The 23,428-nt window shown below is 39.9% G+C and overlaps 1 protein-coding gene across 3 annotated transcripts in view; it reads left to right on the top strand.

Annotated features, from left to right (window-relative positions):
• GRIA4 (glutamate ionotropic receptor AMPA type subunit 4) overlaps positions 1-23,428 on the top strand; it is a 289,331-nt gene that overhangs the window by 90,001 nt on the left and 175,902 nt on the right. For all 3 annotated transcript variants that reach the window (XM_065405354.1, XM_065405361.1, XM_065405369.1), the window contains exon 3: positions 4,507-4,746. In XM_065405354.1, the coding sequence (XP_065261426.1) occupies positions 4,507-4,746 (240 nt within the window). The remainder of the gene's footprint in view (positions 1-4,506; positions 4,747-23,428) is intronic.

The raw sequence follows: 23,428 nt of genomic DNA, 5'->3' as shown, positions 1-23,428 counted from the left end.
CCATTTAGCCAGGTCAATATATAACTCAGATCTTACCCATTAACATTATGATGTCAATCCTTTAGTAACTAAAATCTAAAGATTTATTAATAAAAGAAAAGAAAAAGAGTATTAAAATGGTTAAGGAATCATATACATACAAGTGATTGCAAAGTCCATATATCAGGTTTGTAGCAGTAATGGAATAAACTGCTAGCTTGCAAAAATCTATTTATTTTTATTATTTGTATTGCATTAGCACCTAAAAACCCCAACTAAGACCGGGGGAGGGGAGTAGTGGGGGGAGATCACTGAGCTGGGCATTATACTTACACATTTGTCTGAGCTTGCAATTCTCCTTTCTGTTTACATGGGTTTTTCACTGGTGAAACTTTATTTTTTACACTCCATTTCTTTCAGTGGAGCTACTTCACATGTACACGAGGAGAATCAGGCCAAATACTATACAGCACTGAAAAAAAATATTTTCAGTGCTGTGGAAATTATTTCAAATACACACACACACACTGGGTTCTGGTGGCTTCTGAAACATAGAAGACAATGAAGGCCGCAAGAATGCTACTACCTAATTCCTGCATACTATTATAAGTATTTGCTCTTTCAATGTCCATGTAAGAAACAAAGGTTTGTTTATATAGCACAGAAAAATACCTGAGTATATACTACAGAAAAATGGACTTGATGGTCTAATTGACTGTTCCCTTCTGTAACTTCTGTGGTTCTGGGATATATAACAATGTTAATGATTATGTATAAGTTACAGTACATTGTTGTTTTTTCTTATAATGCAAGAGTAGGAAATTATTCACTTTGACTGTAATAAATTGCTAGTTAAGAACTATTATCTAGAGAAAGTAGCTGCATAGACTGTTTTCATAGAATCCTAGAAATGTAGGGTTGGAAGGGACCTCATAAGGTCATCAAGTCCAGCCCCCTGTGTTGAGGCAGGACCAAGTAAACCTAGTAGACAAAGTAAACACCATCATTGATAGGTGTTTGTTCAGCATGTTCTTAAAACCTCCAACGATGGGAATTCCACAACCTCCCTGGGAAACCTATTCCAGAATTTATTTCCCCTTATAGTTAGAACGTTTTTCTTAATATCTAACCTAAATCTCCCTTGCTGCAAATTTAGCCCATTGCTTCGTCCTACGTTGAGTGGACATGGAAAACAATTGATCAGCATCTTCTTTATAACAGCCCTTAACATATTGAAGACTGTTGTCAGGTCCTCCCTCAGTCTTCTTTTTTCAAGATTAAACGTGTCCAGTGTGCTAACCTTTCCTCATAGGTCAGATTTTCTAAACCTTTTATTATTTTTGTTGCTCTCCAATTTGTCCACATCTTTCCTAAAGTGTGGTACCCAGAATTGGACACAATACTCAAGCTGAGGCCTCACAAGTACTGAGTAGATCAGGACAATTACCGCTCATGTTTTACATACTACACTCCTGTTAATACACCCAGAATGATATTAGCCTTTATCACAACTGCATCCCATTGCTGACTCATATTCAATTTGTGATGCACTGTAATCCTCAGATCCTCTTCAACAGTACTACTACCTAACTAATTTGTTGACCATTTTGTAGGTGTGCATTTGATTTTTCCTTCCTAAATTCAGAGTTTCACTTATCTTTGTTGAATTTCATCTTGTTAAATTCAAACCAGTTCTTTAATTTGTCATGATTGTTTTGAATTTTAATCCTGTCCTCCAAAGTGCTTGCAACTCCTCCCTGCTTGGTGTCATTTCCAAATTTTATGAGCATGCTATCCACTCTATTATCCAAGTCATTAATGAAAATACTGAATGGGATCTCACTAGATATGCCCTCCCAGTTTCACACAGAACCATTTATAACTACTCTATGAGTATGGTTTTTCAACCAGTTGTGCACCCATCTTATAGTAATTTCATCTAGACCTCATTTGCTTTTGAGAATATTATGTGAAACTCTGTCAAGAGCCTTACAAAAATCAATATATATCATATCTACTGCTTCTTCCAATCTAGTAGGCCAGTAATCCTGTCAAAGAAGAAAATTATGTTGGTTTATTATGATTTGTTCTTAACAAATCCATGCTGGCTATTCCTTATAACCAACCTTATTATCCTCTAGGTGCTTACAAAATGATTGATTAATAATTTATTCCAGTATCTTTCCAGGAATCAAAGTTAGGCTGACTGATCTACAATTCCCCAGGCCCTCTTTGTTCCCCTTTTTTAAATATGTTTGCCCTTTTCCAGTTCTCTGGGACCTCACACATCATCCATAAGTTCTCAAAGATAATTGCTTAAAGTTTCAAGATTGCTTCAGCTAGTTCCTTATGCAACCTAGGAAGAATTTCACAGGCCCTGCCAACTTAACTTATCTAAATATTCTTTAACCTGCTCTTTCCCTATTTTGGCTTGTGTTCCTTCCCCCTTGTTAATATTTAATTGTATTGAGTAACTGGTCAGCATTATCCTTTTCAGTGAAGACCGAAGCAAAATAGGCATTAAACACCACAGCCTTATTGATGTCATTAGTTATTATCTCTCCTTCGCCACTAAGTAGAAGGCATACACTTTTTGTCACCTGCCCCCTTTGAACCTAGCTTAAAGCCCTCCTCATTAGGTTGGTGAGTTGATGCGCAAAGTTCCTTTTCCCCTTCTTGTTCAGGTGGACACCATCTCTTCCCAGCAAACCACCTTCCTGTAACAACATCCCGTGGTCAAGGAAACCAAAATCCTCCTGTCATCTTGCACAGCCATGCATTCATCTCTAGGATGCACATATCCCTGCCTGGGTCTTTACCCTCAACCAGGAGGATGGACCAGAATTCAGGACTCCTGAATCCTTCAACTTTGTTCCCAGAGCCCTGTAGTAATTGCTGATCTACTGAGGGTCATATGTGGCAGTACCATTAGTGCCAACATGGAGAAGAAGCATGGGGTAGTGGTCAGAGTGATGGATGAGTCTGGGCAACCTTTCCTTAATATTTTAGATGTTGGCTCCAGGCATGCACTATGCCTCCCAGGACATCATGTCAGGTTGGCAGATGGATGTCTCTGTCCCTCTCAGAAGGAGTCCCCGACCACCAGCACCCTACACCTTCTCCTGTTAGGTGAGGTGGCTATGCGCCTCCCAGCCTTGGGTGCAGGTGGCTCCTTCTCCTCAGCCATTGAGATCTGCTCCTCACCTCCTGGTTGCCAGTACAGCATATCTGTTCTTGACCACACAGATGGGGGATTTGGGTGGGGTCAGAGCACTATCTACTGCCTGAGATGGCCAGCAACCACTCTATTCCTTGCAGAACAGCCACTCTATTCCTTCCAGAGCAGCCAGTTCTCCTTCCTTCTCTGCTACTGCTGTAGTCAGCTAGCATCCTCCATCCAACAGGGGGGGCTATAGGTGCAGGCAGAGGAAGAATTAGCAGTGGTGGCAGGGCAACACACTGTTTTTCTTCCTTTGCGGGTTCTCCCTTGTTGAGTACCTGCAGATTAAGGAAAGGAAAGAACAACAACACACAACGCTAACTTCCTGCTTTCCTTCACTTGCAAACTCAGCTAGCTAACTCTCAGTGTCCCAGTTGCATTTATCTCACCAGCCATGTCTCTTCATGTGCATGGATCATTAATGGCCTGATCCAAAGTCTGTTGACGTCAATGATAGTCTTTCAGTTGACTTCAATGGGCTTTGCTTTGGGCCCTGAGAGGGCTTATCAGCAAATCAGAATATGCATTGAACATCATTTGTCTTATCATTCAGAGGTTGGCAGAGCGTAGAGAGAGATGATTTGGGGCAAGAGTCTGATGTCCTTACATATGCTGAGTTAATACCTTTTTCTAGAAGTGAACTAACAAGTCAATGGGAGCATTCATGGAGTAAGTTGCTAATCAGCATATGTAAGGATGAAGCTCTAATGTAGAGAACGGCTCAATTTATGGAAAAGGAGAATAAAAGTCTTAAATCGTTTCAATTCACAATATTCAAGTTGCATTTTTGGTTACAATGAACTTCTGCTAACAGTGAAATTGATATGATGAAGGGGAAAAAAAGAGAGACTGCCGCAAAGCACAACCCTCCTTTTCCATTTAAAATAAAATAAATGCTCAGAGTTGCCTAAAGAATTGATATAAATCAGTGAAAAATATAGGTAGAATGGCATGTAGTTCGTAATAACAAGCATATCATTCGCAACATAAGATACTGCAGATTGACTTTTCCTTTGAATGCAAAATGTTAATTTCTTATTTAATTCATACATGCTGTTTTAATTAGCACAAAAAGCCAGAGATAAATTATCATTTATAATCAAGTGCATCCAAAAGGTTTGGTGCTGTTTTGTTTCAAAAACAAATCCATATAAAAATTGAGGTTGCTTACCTAGATTTTAATAGATAAGACCAAATAAATAAGAATTTTCATATATAAATGCTGGAAAATTATAAATATATAATATAGATAATGTGTTTGTTTCAAGGTTTTGTTACTAGTTGAAGTGTGTTTTGTTCTGTTGCAGTTTGCTCCCAGTACTCTAGAGGAGTTTTTGCCATTTTTGGACTGTATGATAAGAGATCAGTACATACCTTGACCTCATTCTGCAGCGCCTTGCACATCTCCCTCATCACGCCAAGTTTCCCCACAGAGGGCGAGAGCCAGTTTGTGCTGCAGCTGCGACCATCTTTACGGGGAGCTCTCCTAAGTTTGCTGGATCATTATGAATGGAACCGTTTTGTCTTCCTTTATGACACAGACAGGGGTAAGTAGCAAACCTTTCTCATCACTTTGGTTTGTTTGACTGTTGTGACATCTGTGCATCTTTATAGTGTGTTAAGCATTTTGAAAATAAAATAAAGTCCATTGAACTGAAATCATTTGAGTGGCTCTGCATCTAAAGGAAGAATTCCTCCATCTGTAAGTGTTGAGCACTAAATCTGTATATTATGTAATACACTGTACTGAGCCGTTGCTCTAAATTTAAAAGGCAAAAATGTTTTAAGTGATATTAATGTCCCACATACACAGACTGATAAAAAGAATTCAAAATTAAAGCTTCTTTTCTGTCTCCAACTCTACTCAACTAGCAACAAGTTTTGAATTCAGTGACCACAACGTAAATCTGGAGTCATCCCATTTAAGTCATTGGAGTTCCTCTGGATTCACACTGGTAGAACCTGAAATTGGAGCCTGGCCCATTGTGTATCACCATAGGGGAGGACCAGGTAGTGGAGGGTTCATCCAGGGTGACTGTATCCCGCTGTGCTGGGACAGAGGAGCAATATTGATGTAACGGGGGCCCCTACACTGGGGGGCACACACCTGGGAGCGTGTAGAGCAGCATACCATGTCCTCTTCTTTTTCATGTATCTTGTAAAATCCATCACAGCCCATCCACAATGTAACATCTCCTTATAATTGTACATTGCTTTGAAAGCTGGTACCATTTCTAGCAGAATTGCCTATTTATACACAGCTAGAGAATATCACAGGGCACCTTAGAATCTTCCAGAATGATAGATAATTGTAAGTATGCCTACTGTATACTGGTACCTCAAGCCTTACTGCCAGCTTGGGGAAGCAAAATGTCATCGTCGACAATCCTGGCATTCATCCTGCTAGCAGAGCCCTTCCCCCCCCCGCTTTGTGAGTGGGGCCAGGATCTGGCCCATAGTGACTAGGCATCTATGTGAGAGGCTGGACTTTTCTCTTTGTGTTATGGGCTTGTCCACAGGGGGAAATTGACCAGCATAGCTACAGAGAAATAATTATTCCACTACCGCAATGCCTGTCAGTTTACCTAAATAGACAAGCCCTATGTTTTACTGAATTCTGAGCTTAGTTCTGTATTGCCTGAAACACCTGTAGTTGGGCAAAAATTAATAATACACACCAAGAAGTGGGTTCAAGCTTTTCCATCATTTATTATTTGGTGTGAATAGATCTGGTGTAACCCACACACCTCTTGGGTGTGGTGTTCTGTCCCATCTAGTGGCACTGAGACCACTTAGAGAGAGAGATAAAATGACTCTGCTCTACAGCCTTAGCTAACGGTCAGTTAGCTTTTTAGCTCATGCGGTAGAGGCTCATGCACTAAGCTCCAGAGGTCCTCAGTTCACTCCCACCTGCCGACAACCAGGGTCTGTCAGCATTACAAGTGTGGGCTCGTCCGGGATTTCAACTGGGAAGTCTCTGAATCCGGACGCGCTTCCTCAGCTCGTGGAAGTATGTAACCCACACACCTCCTGGGTGTGGTGTTCTGTCCCAGCTAGTGGCATCAAGACCACTTAGAGAGAGAGATTAATGAGTTTACTCTACAGCCTTAGCTAAGAGCCAGTTGGCTTTTAGCTCATTCTGTAGAGGCTCATGCACTAAGCTCCAGAGGTCTCAGGTTTGATCCCGCCCGCTGACAACCGGGGTCTGTCGGCGTTACACTGGTATAAAGCTTTTTGCCCTTTTGTGCATCTCAAAAATGAAGTTCTGAGAACTATTGTAGTAAGTGTGGAGATGTTTAAAATTCTAAGTCTTACTAAATTAAAATCTGTTCTGTGATCCAGGAGCAGTAATAAAGAATCAGACCAAGAAAACAATAGCAGAAAAGTGCAACAATGTTCCATTCAATAAACCAACGACATTATTGAGGCAAAAGTCCACAACCTGCATTCACCCATTTAATCTTTACTTCACATACTTAATTAGATAGACACCATTCTCAAGCACGCAATGTCACACCAAGGTCAGTTTGAGAACATCATTTATAACAATATGCTTAGCAAATTATTCTTAAGGCACTGAGCTCAGAAACTTTGAAATCACCAGTATATTTTTGATATAGAGATGACATATTTGTCTGCTGGCAGGGTGGGGATATGGCTCTGGAGAATCTTTAAACATTAGAACAGCAGATTTGTTTTTTGTTGTTGCTGCTGTTTAATGTAGGAAAAAAAGAAAATGAATCTTTTTCATTTGTAGATGTTTTGGTCAGCTGTAGAGAAGATGGCTCTGAAAGATGGCATATTTCCCATAAGAAAATTCAGAAAACCATATTGTTACCAAATTATTTTCACCATCATTTCATAACAGAAGACAAGCTTCATTGAGATAATGATGCAGAGCCAAGATATGACAAACAACGAGTAAACCTAAAGAGACAGAGATGAATTCTGCTCTCAGTTTCAATGATGTAAATCTGGAGAAACACCACTAAAGTAAATGGAGTTATGAGGCTTATAATGGTGTAACAGAGAGCATAATTTGGCTCCATCTCTTTAAGCATAGAGAATTAAATGTAGGTGGGTGGTGTAATTTGGAAGAGGCTAGAGCTCTGAAGGGCTGTATGGCAGTGGGAATCAGGCTGGATCCCCTAAATTTTTATTTGCAGACATTGTTTTTATTATAGTGGTGCAAAATGCATACAGCATGGAAAAGAGACTTTGTTCGTCCCTGTCCATAGCCCAGCATCCCCTTTCCTCCTTTGTCCTGGGACTGGGTGTTTGAAAATCAGTCTAATAATGGGAAAGTGACTTCACTTTAACTATGGAGCAACAGCTTCTGGTTAATAATACATATAGGTGTTAGTAAATCATCCAATATGGTGTCTCTCAAAATTTTATTTAAGAAAATTCATTCACATTTGCTTGGATAAAAGCACTGTCAAATGGAGCTGAAGGACAATAAACACAAGATTGTGCCCTCAGGCAATCTGTTGAGTTAGGGTGAGTTGGACTGTAAGGAGTGGTCCTAGGTCTGGCCTTATTTAGCATCTTTACTAAAAATCTGAATGAGTTTGGAGACATCATCTTAATGAAAATCAGAACACCACAGCAAATGGGGAGATGTTACAACCAACCGTTAAGCCAGATATAAACAGCATTAAGACATCTAGAGAGAATAGAAATACTGAGATGTCAATAACAACCTGGAAACATGTACATTGATATATCTGGAGAAAAATAATCTGAAACCATTACTCATTGGTAGGAGCATAGAGAATAGAAATGCTTTAAAAGATCTAGTGAACTTGTAATGCATTACTTCAGCCAAAAAAGGCATTGTACCTCTGGACTGAATATTTAGTAGCACAACTCTTCCTAATGTAACACAAGTGGGCCCATACATAGAATACTGTTAGGTACCCAGATCATTTTTATTATTATTATTATTTTACTAGCAAAAAATTCTACTTTCTTGATGGAATTCAGAGAAGAATGAGAAAAATTATTAGGAAGCCAGAGGTATTGATATATAAGGAAATAATAGGTACATGGCAATTTCCAGAATGGTCCATTCCCATGGTCCGTTTAGTCCAGAAACCTGTCTCTGACAAAGGCCAGGATTAGATGCTTCAGAGGAAGACAGAAGAAACCCCACAGGAGGCATCTTCCCCCCATGTAGGTCTCATCCTAATCACTGATAATTAGCAGTTCCCTTAACTCCTGAAATTTGAGGTTTTATCTCCCTTCCAATATGCTTCTTGTCAGCATTAATTATTAAAACTCTGGGTATTTGTGTTATCTCTATGAACATCCAATCCCTCTTTGACTCTTGCTGAATTCTTGACCTCAATGACACCTTATGGCAATGAGTTCCACAGTTTAATTACATGTAAAAAGAAAGATTTCCTTTAATCAGTTTTGAATTTGCCACCTTTCAATTTTATTGAATGTCCCCTTGTTCTTATGTTATGAGACAGGGATAAGGGAAGTTTCCTCACTATATTCTGTATATACAGCATATTCCCAATTATCCAGTTAGCATGCAGGCCATGGATATTGTTCAGCTAGTAGGGAGTTTGGATAATCGAGGGGGCAGGAGCGGCAGTTCAGGGAGCCCTCTGCAGCTCCGCTCTCATGGCCCCATTCACACACTTCTGTAACAGCAGGGCTGCCCAGGGCTCCCTTTGCTGCCACTCCTGCCCTCTCAAATAATGCAGGGACAAGGCATGGTGGGGGGGGGGAGAGGAAAGGTTGCAGTTCTGGCAGGCCAGAGCAAAGCCTGCAGAGACTCTACCCTGCACCTGGCATCTGCAGGGATTGGGTGTCACCAGCCCTGCAGCAGCTCTGCCATCATGGCCCCACTCACTCTCTCACATGACAGCAGGGCTGCAGAGGCCTCCCTGTGCTGTTGCAGGAGCCATGGGTCTCTGTTCCATTGTCTCAACCTCTTCATTATCTGAATCTCTTTCTTGGCTCCAGCATGGGGGACAAGGAGGGGATTCAGATAATGTGGAGATTCAGATCATAGAGATTGGGAAAATCGGGAGTATATTGTATTCATTATTTCATATATTTTTACCACATCGCCTCTAATTCCTCTCCTTTCTAAGGTAAACAATCCCAGTCTTTTCAGTCTCTCTCTGTATGGTAGCTGTTCCTTGTCCCTAATCATTCTCATCATCCTTGTCTGACACTCCCCTCTCTCCACCCCCAGAATTCTGCCATGTCCTTTTTGAGATGGGGTGGCGATTACTGCACACACGGTATTCCAGATGAGGCCATACCATTGATGAATGGTTTTTGAAGAACTAAGGGCCAAATTCGTCTCTCAGATGTGCACATTCAACTCCACTGAAAGAAGTGGGAACTGCCAAACATACCAGAGGGTAGATGGTCGCTATTTCTATAGGTTCTAACCTGCAAGGCGCTATATACTCTTGCTGTGATCTAGCCAAGCACTTTAGCATAGGTTTATCTTTAGATGTATGAGTAGTACAGATGACTTCATTGGGAGTATTCACATGCTTCAAATTAAGCACATAGGTCTCTTGCCAGGATTATGTGTGTATATGTCATTTAAACATTTCCCTGCCACTGAAGGAGCCTGAAGCACTGGGCACCTCTGTCCCTCCTGTTATCTGCCTGTGGCACATAATAGTCTAGTCTCCTGTATGTCTCCTTTATTTTGGTCTCATTTCCATTGCTGGGTTTAGTGTGTGGATGTTGGTGGCCTGTTATATACAGGCAGGCAGATTAGATGAGCTAGTGGGCCTTTCTGGCCTTAACCTCAATGACCCTGACATGCTTCAGGGCTGTGGCCTCACAGTTATTTTCCACAGCTTATTTTCTTTTGGACAGTGTAACATGAATATTTCAGGCCAAAATAAGTATAAGAGAATTGTTGAAATTGTGTAAAAAGTAAATAAAGTAAATTCCACCTTTCCTGCTCTTTACTCTTGACTTTCTCATGTTAGGTGGAGGTGGAACACAGTTGAAGACATTTTTGACATTTTCAGCTCTGTTTACTATTAGCTATCTGAAAACGTCTTGAATTTTAATAAAGCCGCCTGTTCAGATAAATTGATTAATTGTGAATGTACATAGAATCATAGAAATTTAGATTGGAAGGCACCTCAATAGGTCATCTAGGCCAGTCCCCTGCACTGAGGCAGGACTAAATATTATCTAGACCATCCATGACAGATGTTTGTCTAACCTGTTCTTAAAAACCTCCAGTGAAGGATATTCCACATCTTCCCTACACAATTTATTCCAGTGCTTAACTACCCTTACAGTTTGGCAAGTTTTTTTCTATTGTCTAACCTAAATCTCCCTTGCTGCAATTTAAACCCATTACTTCTTGTCCTGTCCTCGGTGGACAAGGAGAACAATTGATCACCCTGTTTATAACAACCTTTTACGTAAATGAAGCCTGTTATCATATCCTCACTCAGTCTTCCTTTCTCTATAGAAAACAAACCTAATTTTTTCAATCTTTCCATGTTGGTCATGCTTTCTAGACCTTTAATCATTTTTGTAGCTCTCCTCTGGATTTTTCCAATTTATCTTCCAAAGTGTGATGCCCAGAACTGGACACAGTTCTCCAGTTGAGGCTTATCCGTGCTGAGTAGAGTGGAAGAGTTACTTCTCATGTCTTGCTGACATGTTGACTCCTGCTAATACATCCCAGAATAATGTTGGGTTTTTCTGCAACAGTATTACATTGTTGTATTGTATTACAGTCTGTGATCTGTGATAACCCCGAGATCCTTTGCTTCAGTACTTCTTCCTAGGCAATCATTTCCCATTTTGTATTTGTGCAACTGATTATTCCTTTCTAAGTGCAGTACTTTGCATTTGTCCTTATTGAATTACACCCTATTTATTTCAGACAATGTCTCAAGTTATTCAAGGTAATTTTGAATTCTAATTCTGTCCTCCAAAACACGAGCAACCCCTCTCAGCTTGGTATCATCCACAAACGTTATGCATGTGCTCTCTATGCCTTTGTCCAAATCATTTAGGATTATATTAAATAGAACTGGACCCAGGATGGATCCTATGGGATCCCACTTTGTCAGCTTGACTATGAACTGCTGATAACTACTCTTTGAGTACAGTTTTCCAACCAGTTGTGCACCCACCTTATAGTAGGCTCTATTTTCCTTGGTTGCTAATGAAAAGGTTGTGTGAGACAGTATCAAAAACCTTACTAAAGTTGAGATACTACTGCTTCCCCCCATCCCCAAGACATGTTACCGTGTCAAAGAAAGATATTAGGTTGTTTTGACATGATTTGTTCTTGACAAATCCATGTTAACTGTTACTTGTCACATTATCTTCTATGTGCTTGCAAATTGATTGTTTGATTACTTGTACCACTATCTTTCTGGGTACCAAAGTTAAGCTGACTAGTCTATAATTCCCTGGGTTGTCCTTATTCCCCTGTTTATAAATAGACACTATATTTGTTCTTTTTCTCCGAGATCTCTCCTGTCCTCCAGGAGTTCTCAAAGACAATTGCTAATGGCTCAGGGATCTCTTCAGCCAGTTCCTTAAGTATTCTAAGATGTATTTTGTCAGGTCCTGCCAACTTGAAGACATCTAACATAAGAACATAAGAACATAAGAAAGGCCGTACCAGGTCAGACCAAAGGTCCATCTAGCCCAGTATCCTGTCTACCGACAGTGGCCAATGCCAGGTGCCCCAGAGGGAGTGAACCTAACAGGCAATGATCAAGTGATCTCTCTCCTGCCATCCATCTCCACCCTCTGACAGACAGAGGCTAGGGACACCATTCCTTACCCGTCCTGGCTAATAGCCATTAATGGACTTAACCACCCTGAATTTATCCAGTTCTCTTTTAAACTCTGTTATAGTCCTAGCCTTCACAACCTCCTCAGGTAAGGAGTTCCACAAGTTGACTGTGCGCTGCGTGAAGAACTTCCTTTTATTTGTTTTAAACCTGCTCCCTGTTAATTTCATTTGATGACCCCTAGTTCTTGTATTATGGGAATAAGTAAATAACTTTTCCTTATCCACTTTCTCCACATCACTCACGATTTTATATACCTCTATCATATCCCCCCTTAGTCTCCTCTTTTCCAAGCTGAAGAGTCCTAGCCTCTTTAATCTCTCTCATATGGGACCCGTTCCAAACCCTTAATCATTTTAGTTGCCCTTTTCTGAACCTTTTCTAGTGCCAGTATATCTTTTTTGAGATGAGGAGACCACATCTGTACACAGTATTCGAGATGAGGGCGTACCATCGATTTATATAAGGGCAATAATATATTCTCAGTCTTATACTCTATCCCCTTTTTAATGATTCCTAACATCCTGTTTGCTTTTTTGACCGCCTCTGCACACTGCGTGGACATTTTCAGAGAACTATCCACGATGACTCCAAGATCTTTTTCCTGACTTGTTGTAGCTAAATTAGCCCCCATCATATTGTATGTATAGTTGGGGTTATTTTTTCCAATGTGCATTACTTTACTAATGCATCTAACTTGTCTAAGTAATTCTTGACATGTTCTTTCCCTATTTTAGCTTCACATTCTACCCCATTTAAACTGATGTTAGTCGTCTGATCACTGCTAACCTTTTTGGTGAAAAATGAAACAAAAAAAGCATTTAACACTTTCTGTGTTTTCTGTTATTGTCTTTCCCTCCTCATTGAGTAAGTGTCTTCTTTGCTTAGGATGAGGCTTGATATGTAGTGAGCCAGTTCAAATCCAGCCCAAATCACAGAGACTCAGCATTACCATCATCTGGCTCTTTTTGGCATATTTGAAATAAGTTAGAGGTTTCAGTCCTGTTCCTGGTCCAGTCAGTTCAAACCCTCCTCTGTTGACATGTTTCATGGTAATCTCAGCAGGGAAACCAATGAATGAATGAATATGAAAACTAAATGACTTTCTCACATCATATGGATTGGAAGCTATACTCCCTAGTGGCTAAAGGGGTGCTGTTCCATTGACTTCAGCAGTGATATTTCTGCTTATGCAGCAGTGAATTTTGTCTGGGACTCCTCCAACCCCATACTAAGGCCCGATGTGAAGAAGCTTTTATGAACACTGAGGCCTGCACAGTTACATGAATTTGGGGAGAGGGAAGGGAGGAAGAGACTGCACAAGTGTCTTCCCCCCCACCCACAATTGTGCATTGCATAGGGACAAGCCACAGAGTAACTGTGCAGCACAGAAGTCGTTCAGGATGTGTGACCATAACCCCACTCCTCTACTGTGCCAGCTGGAAGATTTGACAGGGCACTGAGTGCACTTTATTTTCTCTCTGAGAAGCGGAATTGTCCATGCAGAATGTTAGTCAGCCTGTCAGCCAAAATTCCACATGGGAGATGGAGTATTGTTGTACTGTAGCCCCTCTTCACTCCACTATGGTCTAAACTGTGGCTTTAAATGGCAGCTGCAGGTTACCTCAGACTCTTATAAGTGTTTATATAGATATTAGGCTAAGATTGCCTCCTTAGGAATTAATGTCAATAGGAGGAGCACATCTTCCGAGGGGAGGGAGAGGGAAGACAGAGCTGTGAAGAAGTGGGACACACCTTGGGGGAGTAGAAAAAGCTCTGAAAGATAACCTGAAGGGGCAAGATTGAAGGAGAGCATGTGAGTTCAAAAGGAGTGGCATGTTACAGATGGACAAACAAATGTATCACCTGTGGTCTTTCAGTCCACTGCCACACACATCATGTACCACAATGTCCAGAAATACACCCACACCGGTTGCATAAATAACTTGTGTTCAATAATATCCTCTCAGACATATTGAACAGAATACCCTCCCCTTCTGCTCAATCCCCATGTCTAAAATAAATGACACCAAATTGTTTTGCTGATGTATTTCTTTCAGACTCTGAAATACTTGTAAGTCATTGATCTAAGATCCATTTGGCGGATCTAATGGTAGGATTTGAATCTGATACATTGTCCCTGGAAGATCCTTAAACCTCGCCAAGTTTTCCTGAGGGATTAGAAGCTAAAATCTAAAAAGCGCACCTCAGAATTTATGGATCCAACTCCATCAAGGACACTTTGTTTGTGTTAAGGATCTGCCAGGGACAACATGTCAGATTCATCAGAGACTATTAGCCAAATTCTGCTCTCAATTACACTGACTTCAAGGGACTGCACCCATGTAACTAGTGAGAATAATCATTGGTTCGAGATGCTGATATTTTCCATTACTCTAGTTTAGATAAATAGCATTTCTATTTCAAATTATTAATTCTAATAACTTCAGAACATTTAGTTTTATTGAATCTGGCACGTACGTATAAGTGAGTTGCTACCTCCATATCTACCACATCTGTTTAAAAATAGAAATTTGTCAATTGTAACTGTTTACTGTAGTTCAAAAAAGTAGCTAAAATACAGTAAGAAAATCATTTACTTGAAAAAGAGAAGAATTGACTGTAGCTTTCTTGTATCCCTGACCCAGTATGTCTAATGTTATTTCTGCATCCTATATGCTACATCCTATATGCAGTGAGAGAGGTATTTTACCATCCTTTGATCCTAAATAAGGAGCTGGGATATCTAGATCAATGTGAGAAAGATATGTGTTTTCAATGTACAAAATAAATTCTCTACAAAGCAGGAAATACTACAGGAGAATTGGTGCTGTGATTTATTGACTGGATACCAGCTGCAGCTTGTTTAATAATCTTTGGGCCAGATTCTGCTCTTTTTTACACTGGAGTACATCTGAACTAATTCCATTGTATAAACCAGTGTAAATCTGAAATAACATGGTTGGCTTCAATGAAGTGACTCTAGAGTTAGACCAGTGTAATTATGAGCTTCTCTTCTATGTTTGAGGCTATTCTAGGCTATCACTAAGCTTAGGTCAGGCAGTTGATAGATACAACACCCAGCACTGCAGACGTCCAAAGAGGACTTGAAAAGAGTCAAACAAGGAAGCCAGCCACACATCCAAATATGTCTGCTTTAGAAATTTATTTCATTGTGGACATCTGAGTCCTGCAGCTGCTGTACATAGTCTTTTATGTGGCCACAGGTGTTGGCTTCAATACTGGAGCACAGAGTGGTAAGAAGACAAAGGCGAGCATAGTAGAGACTGCCAAGAACTAGACATAGTGCCAAGTTAATGCTGAATGTAAAATAAATACTTGTGACTATATGTTTCTAAATGCATTTTTATTTAGAAAAATTCACTTGTCTCTTGGGAAGCATTATCTATTTATGGATAAATGTTATAAGGTACAAGGCAGGCAATTTTTTAAATCAACAAGAGTGCCTAGAAAAGCATGAGCATTTAAACTCAAAACTTTCTAGTTTTATGTACTTCACCTTGATGTATCTTACACACACTGTGTTAGCCAAATTCACCCCTGGTGTAATTCCAATGACTTGTTTGGAATTACAGCAGGAGTTAATGTAGATCATTTCAATTTGCTCAAACAGAGGAACAGAGGTATATTTAAGTCATGCCCTTCAGTAATTATGGTTGATTCATATTTTCATATGTATCTACGCAAATATTTTTTGTTTGCTCTGTTCCACTTTAAAAAAAGATTTCCATGCTTAGATACGTTTAAAGTGACTGAGCAGTGACCACAGTACTACAGATGCTACTTTTGCCTCTGCATTAGTACTTATAGTTAATGGCACCAACAGCTGCTTCTGTTCCCCAACTACAATGAATGTTTGAGGGCTCTATTATTTTGCAAATGAAAGGAGAGTTAGCAAGGGGTCTTTTGGTTATAAATAAAAGCTGAAAATCCCTCTTTTGTAGTGCTACCTTTGTGGCCTTTAATATTAATTCACACCTGGACACTGCAGGAAGTCCCTTTGTGGCAAAGGACCTACATTTTCTTCCAACGCCACTTCCATTTTGAATGGCAAGCACAGCATTAATTGTGAATTTGTAGATCTAAGTGTGCTGAGTGGCAGTGTGGCACCAAAGAGAGGTGATGTGAAGGAAACTTTTGTGTAGTGTTAGCTGTAGTGTATAGCTAAATCTATTGGGGTAGTTGCTGGGTGAGCTGGCCCTTTAAGAGAGATTCAAGTCCAGCTCTGGCCCTGTTCCCAGTATAGCTGAGAACCAAAGCATTTTGGAGTTTGTGGTCCAGAGGGACCATAGGAGCTGGATAAGCTAGGCAGTTATGTATGGGGGAAACTTTGGTAGGAGAATAATCAATTGCAGCATGATATATTCACGAGCAGTAGAGCAGTTTCCTAGGAGCATAGAAGTGTGTATAGGAGGCACAGTTTGGGTAAGGGGGCAGAGAGGTTTTTGGTACACTCCCCACTCCTGCATATCTGTTGGAAGACATCTCTGAACCAGGCACTAAACAACTAGAGTCCATTTCTGTAACCCTGTAAGAGTTCTTAACAGCTAAGAAATGTGACTGCTTGTTTATGAAATCATTTGTTTTAGGTTAATGAAATCAAGTGGCAGGCGGGCAATATACTGATGTCAGATTGTTTAAAAATCATGACTAAGGTAATATTTGTTTATTAAATGTAATAATCTGTGAAAAGCAAATTATTCCTTCATTTTAATGGGATGCTCCTAAGAAATCAGATCTGCAGGTGGGGAAGTTATTGTAAATTGTTATATTTGTGTTTAAAACAAAAGCTTGTTGTTTCCTAATATAAGTACTCATTCACAATTGCTAATTTTGTGAGTGATTTAATCTTTTCATAGAATCACAGAATATGATTTTCTGAAGGGTTATTTTATAAACTTAATCTGCAGCTCAGAATAATTGCTGGGGCAGAATGTTATGTATCCTGGACATGTAGTTACTTGTAATTCAAACTTCACATGTCCCCTGGTAACTAATCTCTAACAATTTGGGTTAATTGCCAACCTTACCAACAAAAATACCATATTCAAATTGGCAGCCAATGTTAGCAACTGTGGGTAATAGTGGTAACACCTATACGTTTACATAGAGACACATAACATAAAATCAGCACTTGTCTGCTAAAATCTGGATGTCACAGAAAGTCCACCTTTTCTGAACTGCAGACATCCTTCCTTGTTTGGAACTTCCCTCCAACTGTGAATGATATCTATGCACTACTTTGCTTCCTATTCTTTAAAGTGGTGTAATAGCATCAAAAGGGTGTGTTGGTTTGTGCTAATGTATACACAAGAGCTACTCTCTTTTTCCAGCTTTCTTGCATTGCCCTGACTTTTGCATAGCAAATGTAGCAGATTGTCTCTCTGTGACTTCAAGTCCTGTGTTCTTTTTCCCACCTTACCTTTAAAAATGTGAGAACGTGGGAGAACAGTTACTTTTCTATTAGCTATTCCCTTGAAGTGCAAGACTTAGTGATATTGTAGAAGGAGCTAGAAGCCCTGATTTTTGTGACAACTGTGTTTTTTAACCATTGGAGAAAGGGAAAAATAATCTCCCTGGTGACCTGTTATTCTGGCAGATATATAGTGGGCTATTGTGATTTACCAGAAAAAAAATATTGCTGTTGGAAGGCTGCAGTGTAGTATTTCAGAGAAGCGTACAGAGTTACATAAGTTACAGAGTTCCTAGTCAGTCTTTCATTCCATTTATCAAAGTGTTTATGTGACAGCTGCCATCTTGGGCAATATCAGAGCTAAATATGAGAATCTCTACAGTTTGAGCTAAAGAGTCAGGCTCTCAAGCTCTAACGGACCCATATCACTCATGGTTTGGGTACAAAGGAGGCTACATTGCACGCACTGACCCGTAGGTTACATAGTGACTCTGGACAGATGTAGTTCATCCTGAGCTGCTGAGGCCCACGGCAATTCAGATCAAAATGGACTCCAACAAAATGGCCTCCTACTATCGCCCGCACTCCAGGGGTTGAACCGAGGCCCTCCAGAGCTAAACATCAGTCTCTATAGCTTCAGTCCAGGAGTCAGACTGTTAAGCTGAGACCCCATTTCATGGGAGTGGAGAAAGGGTAAGAAATGTTGAGCAAATCAAGTTAATTCCTATCCAGAGTATTTTCATAATAATGATATGCCAGACTATATGCTCCAGTAGAACACTTTGTGTAATCTTCACTGCATTGATACTCCATTAATGAAAAAGCTCTGTGCAATACCTGTTACCAGTGTAATACTGCAATAGTTCCCCGTAGCAATTGTACAAGATTATGCAAATACAAGGAGTAAGATCCTCCACTGGCATAAAACAAATCAGTTCTATTGATTCAATGGAGAAATGTTGATTTACACCAGTTGGAGGATCTGACCTGAGAATGGGTATTTCTGTCTGCAGAATAAGCCAGTTCATGCTGCCCACCTCAGCTCATGCTCAGATTAAATCCAAGCTGTTTTAGACAAACAAAAGAAACAAAATTAAAAGAAATACATCCAATGGTGGTGATGGCAGCAGGTGTTGCTTGGAATACCAAATATATTTTCTATTGGATGAGGTACCAACTAATTATTTTCCTTAAGAGGGGGAAATCTTTTCTGTGAAGTATTTCTCTGAAAAATGTAATTGATACATAGGATATAAGTTTTGATATCTGTCTTCTAGTACCATTAGTGACTTCGCCTCATCCATCCTCTGTGCCTGTCTTGACCAAGAAACTTGTGGTTTCATCTCAGATTTCATCATCCAAATATGTCAAAGATGAAAATGTGAAAAGATATCCCCTAGTTCAACCACTAGTGACTGGGCTTGAAGCAAGAGTCATGATGAAATCCATAGCCTGATTTATGCAGATATTCAGAAGAGCTTATTATAATGGTCCTTTCTAGCCATAAAATCTATTAATATATGAAATATCCTCAAACACAACTCCATAACAATCTCCCTCCTCAACTCAGAACTATAATTTGCCCCCACTGAACCTTCAACATGAACTCTCTTGCCTCCTCTAGATCTCCTATGCTTTTAGGTTCCCATTACCACCTCTGCATCCCTGACCATATACACCACTGTAACAACTCCCTCTTTCCTGAAATATTCACCTTCTCCTCCCTTGACCATTGTAACTCTGTTAGACCCTCCCAAATCCCAGCTGTCTGGACTCCAGTATGTGCAGACTGCTGCTGCCCACTTTTTCCACACATGCAGAGTCCTCATTTAACTCCATGGTCTCACCATTCATCTCAGGACCCCATTCCATGTGGCTCTCCCTATTTTTAAATCTTCCCATGGGCCTGAACTCTGTGCAATCCCCTCTCTGATCATTTAGCATTGGCTTTTTCTGCCCACTACACTATTGCCACTGAGGATGCAAGAGTTTCTTTCTTAGCATTCCCTGTTACCTAGAAAAGCCTTTTTCTGTCTCTCTGTTTCATAAGCTTTCCATCTCTTTCCAAATCCAAAGGTTGTATTGCATTTAACAGCCTATCATTCACTCCTTGTCCCACACTTTCCTTTTCCTCCAGCAAGTTCCAGTAAGCCTGATTTATTTTTCAGTATAGTATTTGAGAACCCTGGAGCATCCTGTTTGCTTCTATTTTTATTTCTACCCTTCACAGCTGTCACAGATAAAGGTTTGTAGTTTGTAAGAACTTTCAGAAATGTGGAATCTGCAGATCGAGGGACGTGATCATTCCCCTCTATTCGGCATTGGTGAGGCCTCATCTGGAGTACTGTGTCCAGTTTTGGGTCCCACACTGCAAGAAGGATGTGGAAAAATTTGAAGAGTCCAGCGGAGGGCAACAAAAATGATTAAGGGGCAGGAGCACATGATTTATGAGGAGAGGTTGAGGGAACTGGGATTATTTAGTCTGCAGAAGAGAAGAATGAGGGGGGATTTGATAGCAGCCTTCAACTACCTGAAAGGGGGTTCCAAAGAGGATGAATCTAGACCAGGGGTCGGCAACCTTTCAGAAGTGGTGTGCTGAGTCTTCATTTATTCACTCTAATTTAAGGTTTCGTGTGCCAGTAATACATTTTAACCTTTTTAGAAGGTCTCTTTCTATAAGTCTATAATATATAACTAAACTATTTTTGTATGTAAAGTAAATAAGGTTTTTAAAATGTTTAAGAAGCTTCATTTAAAATTAAATTAAAATGCAGAGTCCTCCCGGACCGGTGGCCAGGACCCGGGCAGTGTGAGTGCCACTGAAAATCAGCTCACATGCCGCCTTTGGCACGCGTGCCATAGGTTGCCTACCCCTGATCTAGACTGTTCTCAGTGGTAGCAGATGACAGAATAAGGAGTAATGGTCTCAAGTTGCAGTGGGGGAGGTTTAGGTTGGATATTAGGACAATACGTTTTCACTAGGAGGGTGGTGAAGCACTGGAATGGGTTACCTAGGGAGGTGGTGGAATCTCCTTCCATAGAGGTTTTTAAGGTCAGTCTTGACAAAGCCCTGGCTGGGATGATTTAGTTGGGGATTGGTCCTGCTTTGAGCAGGGGGTTGGACTAGATGACCTCCTGAGGTCCCTTCCAACCCTGATATTCTATGATTAAAATGTTTCTAAGCCTGTAGTTTCCCAAAAGTGTGTACATTGGAAGGTGTGATTTGTTCTGTATCCAGCGTGACAAAAAAAATCAATATTTGTCCTAATATAGTAACAGTTTAGATTATGAGTGAAATTAGAAATATGTCTGTGAGAGAAATAAATGCTTTAATGAATTCTTTTGTTTAAGGTGATTTAGAAAGATAAAATTATATCTTGATTTTCTCCTTGATTTCTGTTAAAAAGTACAGTTGCTTCCTGTGTGCATAACATCTACCAGTCAAAAGAAAAACTGGTTCAGTGCTATAGGTTCTTTCACAAATGCACCGTCAAACACCATACAAGAGAAGTAATAGGAAATGAATAGAAGTGCAGTATTTAGTCTGCTCCGAGAGGTACAAAAGATTGAATTGACAGTTAATTAAAATGCTGAATTACAGAATCTCCCCTCCCACAAGATACACACTTCCAGTATGACCACTACACAGCTGTTAAACTGGGTGTTTTCCAATCAGACACAGGCATAGCTTTTTCCTTTCACTTGGATAATTCTGAATTCCTTTCACAGGAAGTAGAATGTAAGCAGAGAAGTTTTTTTTTTAAATGGCTTATCCTAGAAATGAATCAACAAAAAACAGTACATCTGCGCATCAACAACACCAGAAACCAGTGTACTTTATTTACACAACTGTTCTTACATATTTGGCAATTGGCATGCCTAACTAGATTGTAAGATTGCTGAAAAATATTATTGGTGTACTCTGTTCAGTTTCAAAATATATTAAATATTATGTGTCTGATCCTCCACTGACATAACTCTGTTGATTTCAAAGGACGCATGCCAGTTGACACCAGATGAGAATGCAGCCCCAAGTATCTATCTGAAAATCTAGGTACAATAATTCAATGATTATTTTAAAAAGGTATTAATGTAAGTATTGTTGGCAAATGTGAGTGTTAGGGCAATAAAAAAATTCCGTTGATGGAAGTGAATTCGGTCAGAATGGCAAAGAATGGTTTAACTATACAAAGACAGAACCTCAGCTGATTTGAATCAGTATAGCTCCGTCAATGGAACTATGACCAGGTGAGGATCAGGCTGAGTTTCTGTAAAAAATAGCTTTATAACCTCATTTTAACTTTCCTGCACCATGGGCTAGATCCTGTGATTTATCCTTATTACAGCAAACACCCTTTTAAAAAAAATAGAGTAATATTTAAACCAAAACCCTCCCATGGCTGATAAATCCACATATATTACTAGGAGTTCTCATTTTCAGAGGTGGGCCTAATCTCAGCTTTGAGTTCACCTGAACTGATTTGTCTAACTTAAGGCTTTAGACACTTAACCTTATTGATCTGCTTTTGATAGAGTATAGGGATAATTACACCAGTAGCATCCTCTTAGCTAAGAGTTGGATACACTGGTGCCTGAGACACTTCAATACATTCCTATTCTAAAAGGAAAAATATTGCACCACAAATAGTGTTAGGAAATGTTGACCACTGTTCTTTAGTGACATTGCCATTCCAGATTTCTCCCTAGAAGAGAAAATAGAAGCTCTCTTTTGCACTGTTAAAATCTCTTGTATTTTACCCATCATCTATCTTGTGTCCAGGTTTCAATATCATGCTGATAATAATGCCTGTTTCTTAGGCAACACTTTTCACCAGTAGATCTCTAAGGAAGTCCATGGCAGAGCATGGAAATGAACCCAGATCTCCCACAACCTAGGGCAGTCCCCTAACTTCAGGACTATCCTTCTTCTCAGAGGAGTATGGTAGCTGAGCACCATATAACATCTTTGCTGATCTTTTGTAATTTACACTTGCTGGAAATCTTCTTACTTAGTAACCAACACTGTTAAATGAAGCCAGTGTGTCACCCCAATCATTCCTCAAAGTCAACTTGGAAACTAGGCAGTTTCCTCAGTAAGCTCCGTATGAAACAACCCGCTTCAACAGTCTAAGTTCTGAGGAACTGACTTATAGCAGCTCTAATCATCCATCAATGCTGCTCTCCAACATAAAGGATAATTATTTTTCTGTAAGTGTAAAAGAATTTTAGTTTGCACATCTGCTGTGTCGATACAAAATATTACTGCCAATGCCAAATGCATAAACACCTGTGAAAAGAACCATGGAGAGGATTATCCCTCCCTTTCTTACACATATATTTGTGAAATACACATGGTGTATGGGACTGTCTCCAGTTTTTTTTTTCTCTTTCTCTCTGCATATCCCTAGCTGTTAAATCAGTTGTCTCTCCTCTCTGCCTGACCTGTGAAAAAAGACATCTGTTATGTATATAGAGGCCAAATATCAACATATGACCTGCTTCAGTTACCAAGTGCCAGCTTGCTTGTATACATTTTTTAACCAATTAGCAGTCTGAGTCCTATTCTTTGGTCTTGTCACTCAGATGTGAAGCACATTTTTTTCCTATTCCTTATCCCTAGTCACCAGTCTTCAAAGAGCCATTTGCTGATTTTGGTCCACCTTTGCAGTTGTAATGACATTCTGCCCATAAGTCTCCCTTGCCAGTTTTTAAACATTTCGCCAAGTACAGAAAGTTAATAACAAGGTATAAAACATCTCTTTTATAACCCAAATACCCCTGTGTCCAGTTCTTCCATTATTATGTCATTTTTCTGCTGTCCGGGACGTGAGAAAGAATACATATACTGCTATCAGCTGAAAAGTGTGTTAAGGCAAACAGCACACTTTATATAGGCTACCATTTTGCCTTCACTGCTTCTGATCATTTAACAACTGGAAGGCCAGATCTTCCAGTCCATGTTGTGCTGCTCAGCTGCTG

This window comes from Emys orbicularis, chromosome 1 (genome assembly GCF_028017835.1).
Source record: "Emys orbicularis isolate rEmyOrb1 chromosome 1, rEmyOrb1.hap1, whole genome shotgun sequence".
NCBI classification, from domain to species: Eukaryota; Metazoa; Chordata; order Testudines; family Emydidae; genus Emys; species Emys orbicularis.
Note: the sequence above shows the minus strand (reverse complement) of the source record. Positions and strands in the feature narration are given on the sequence as shown.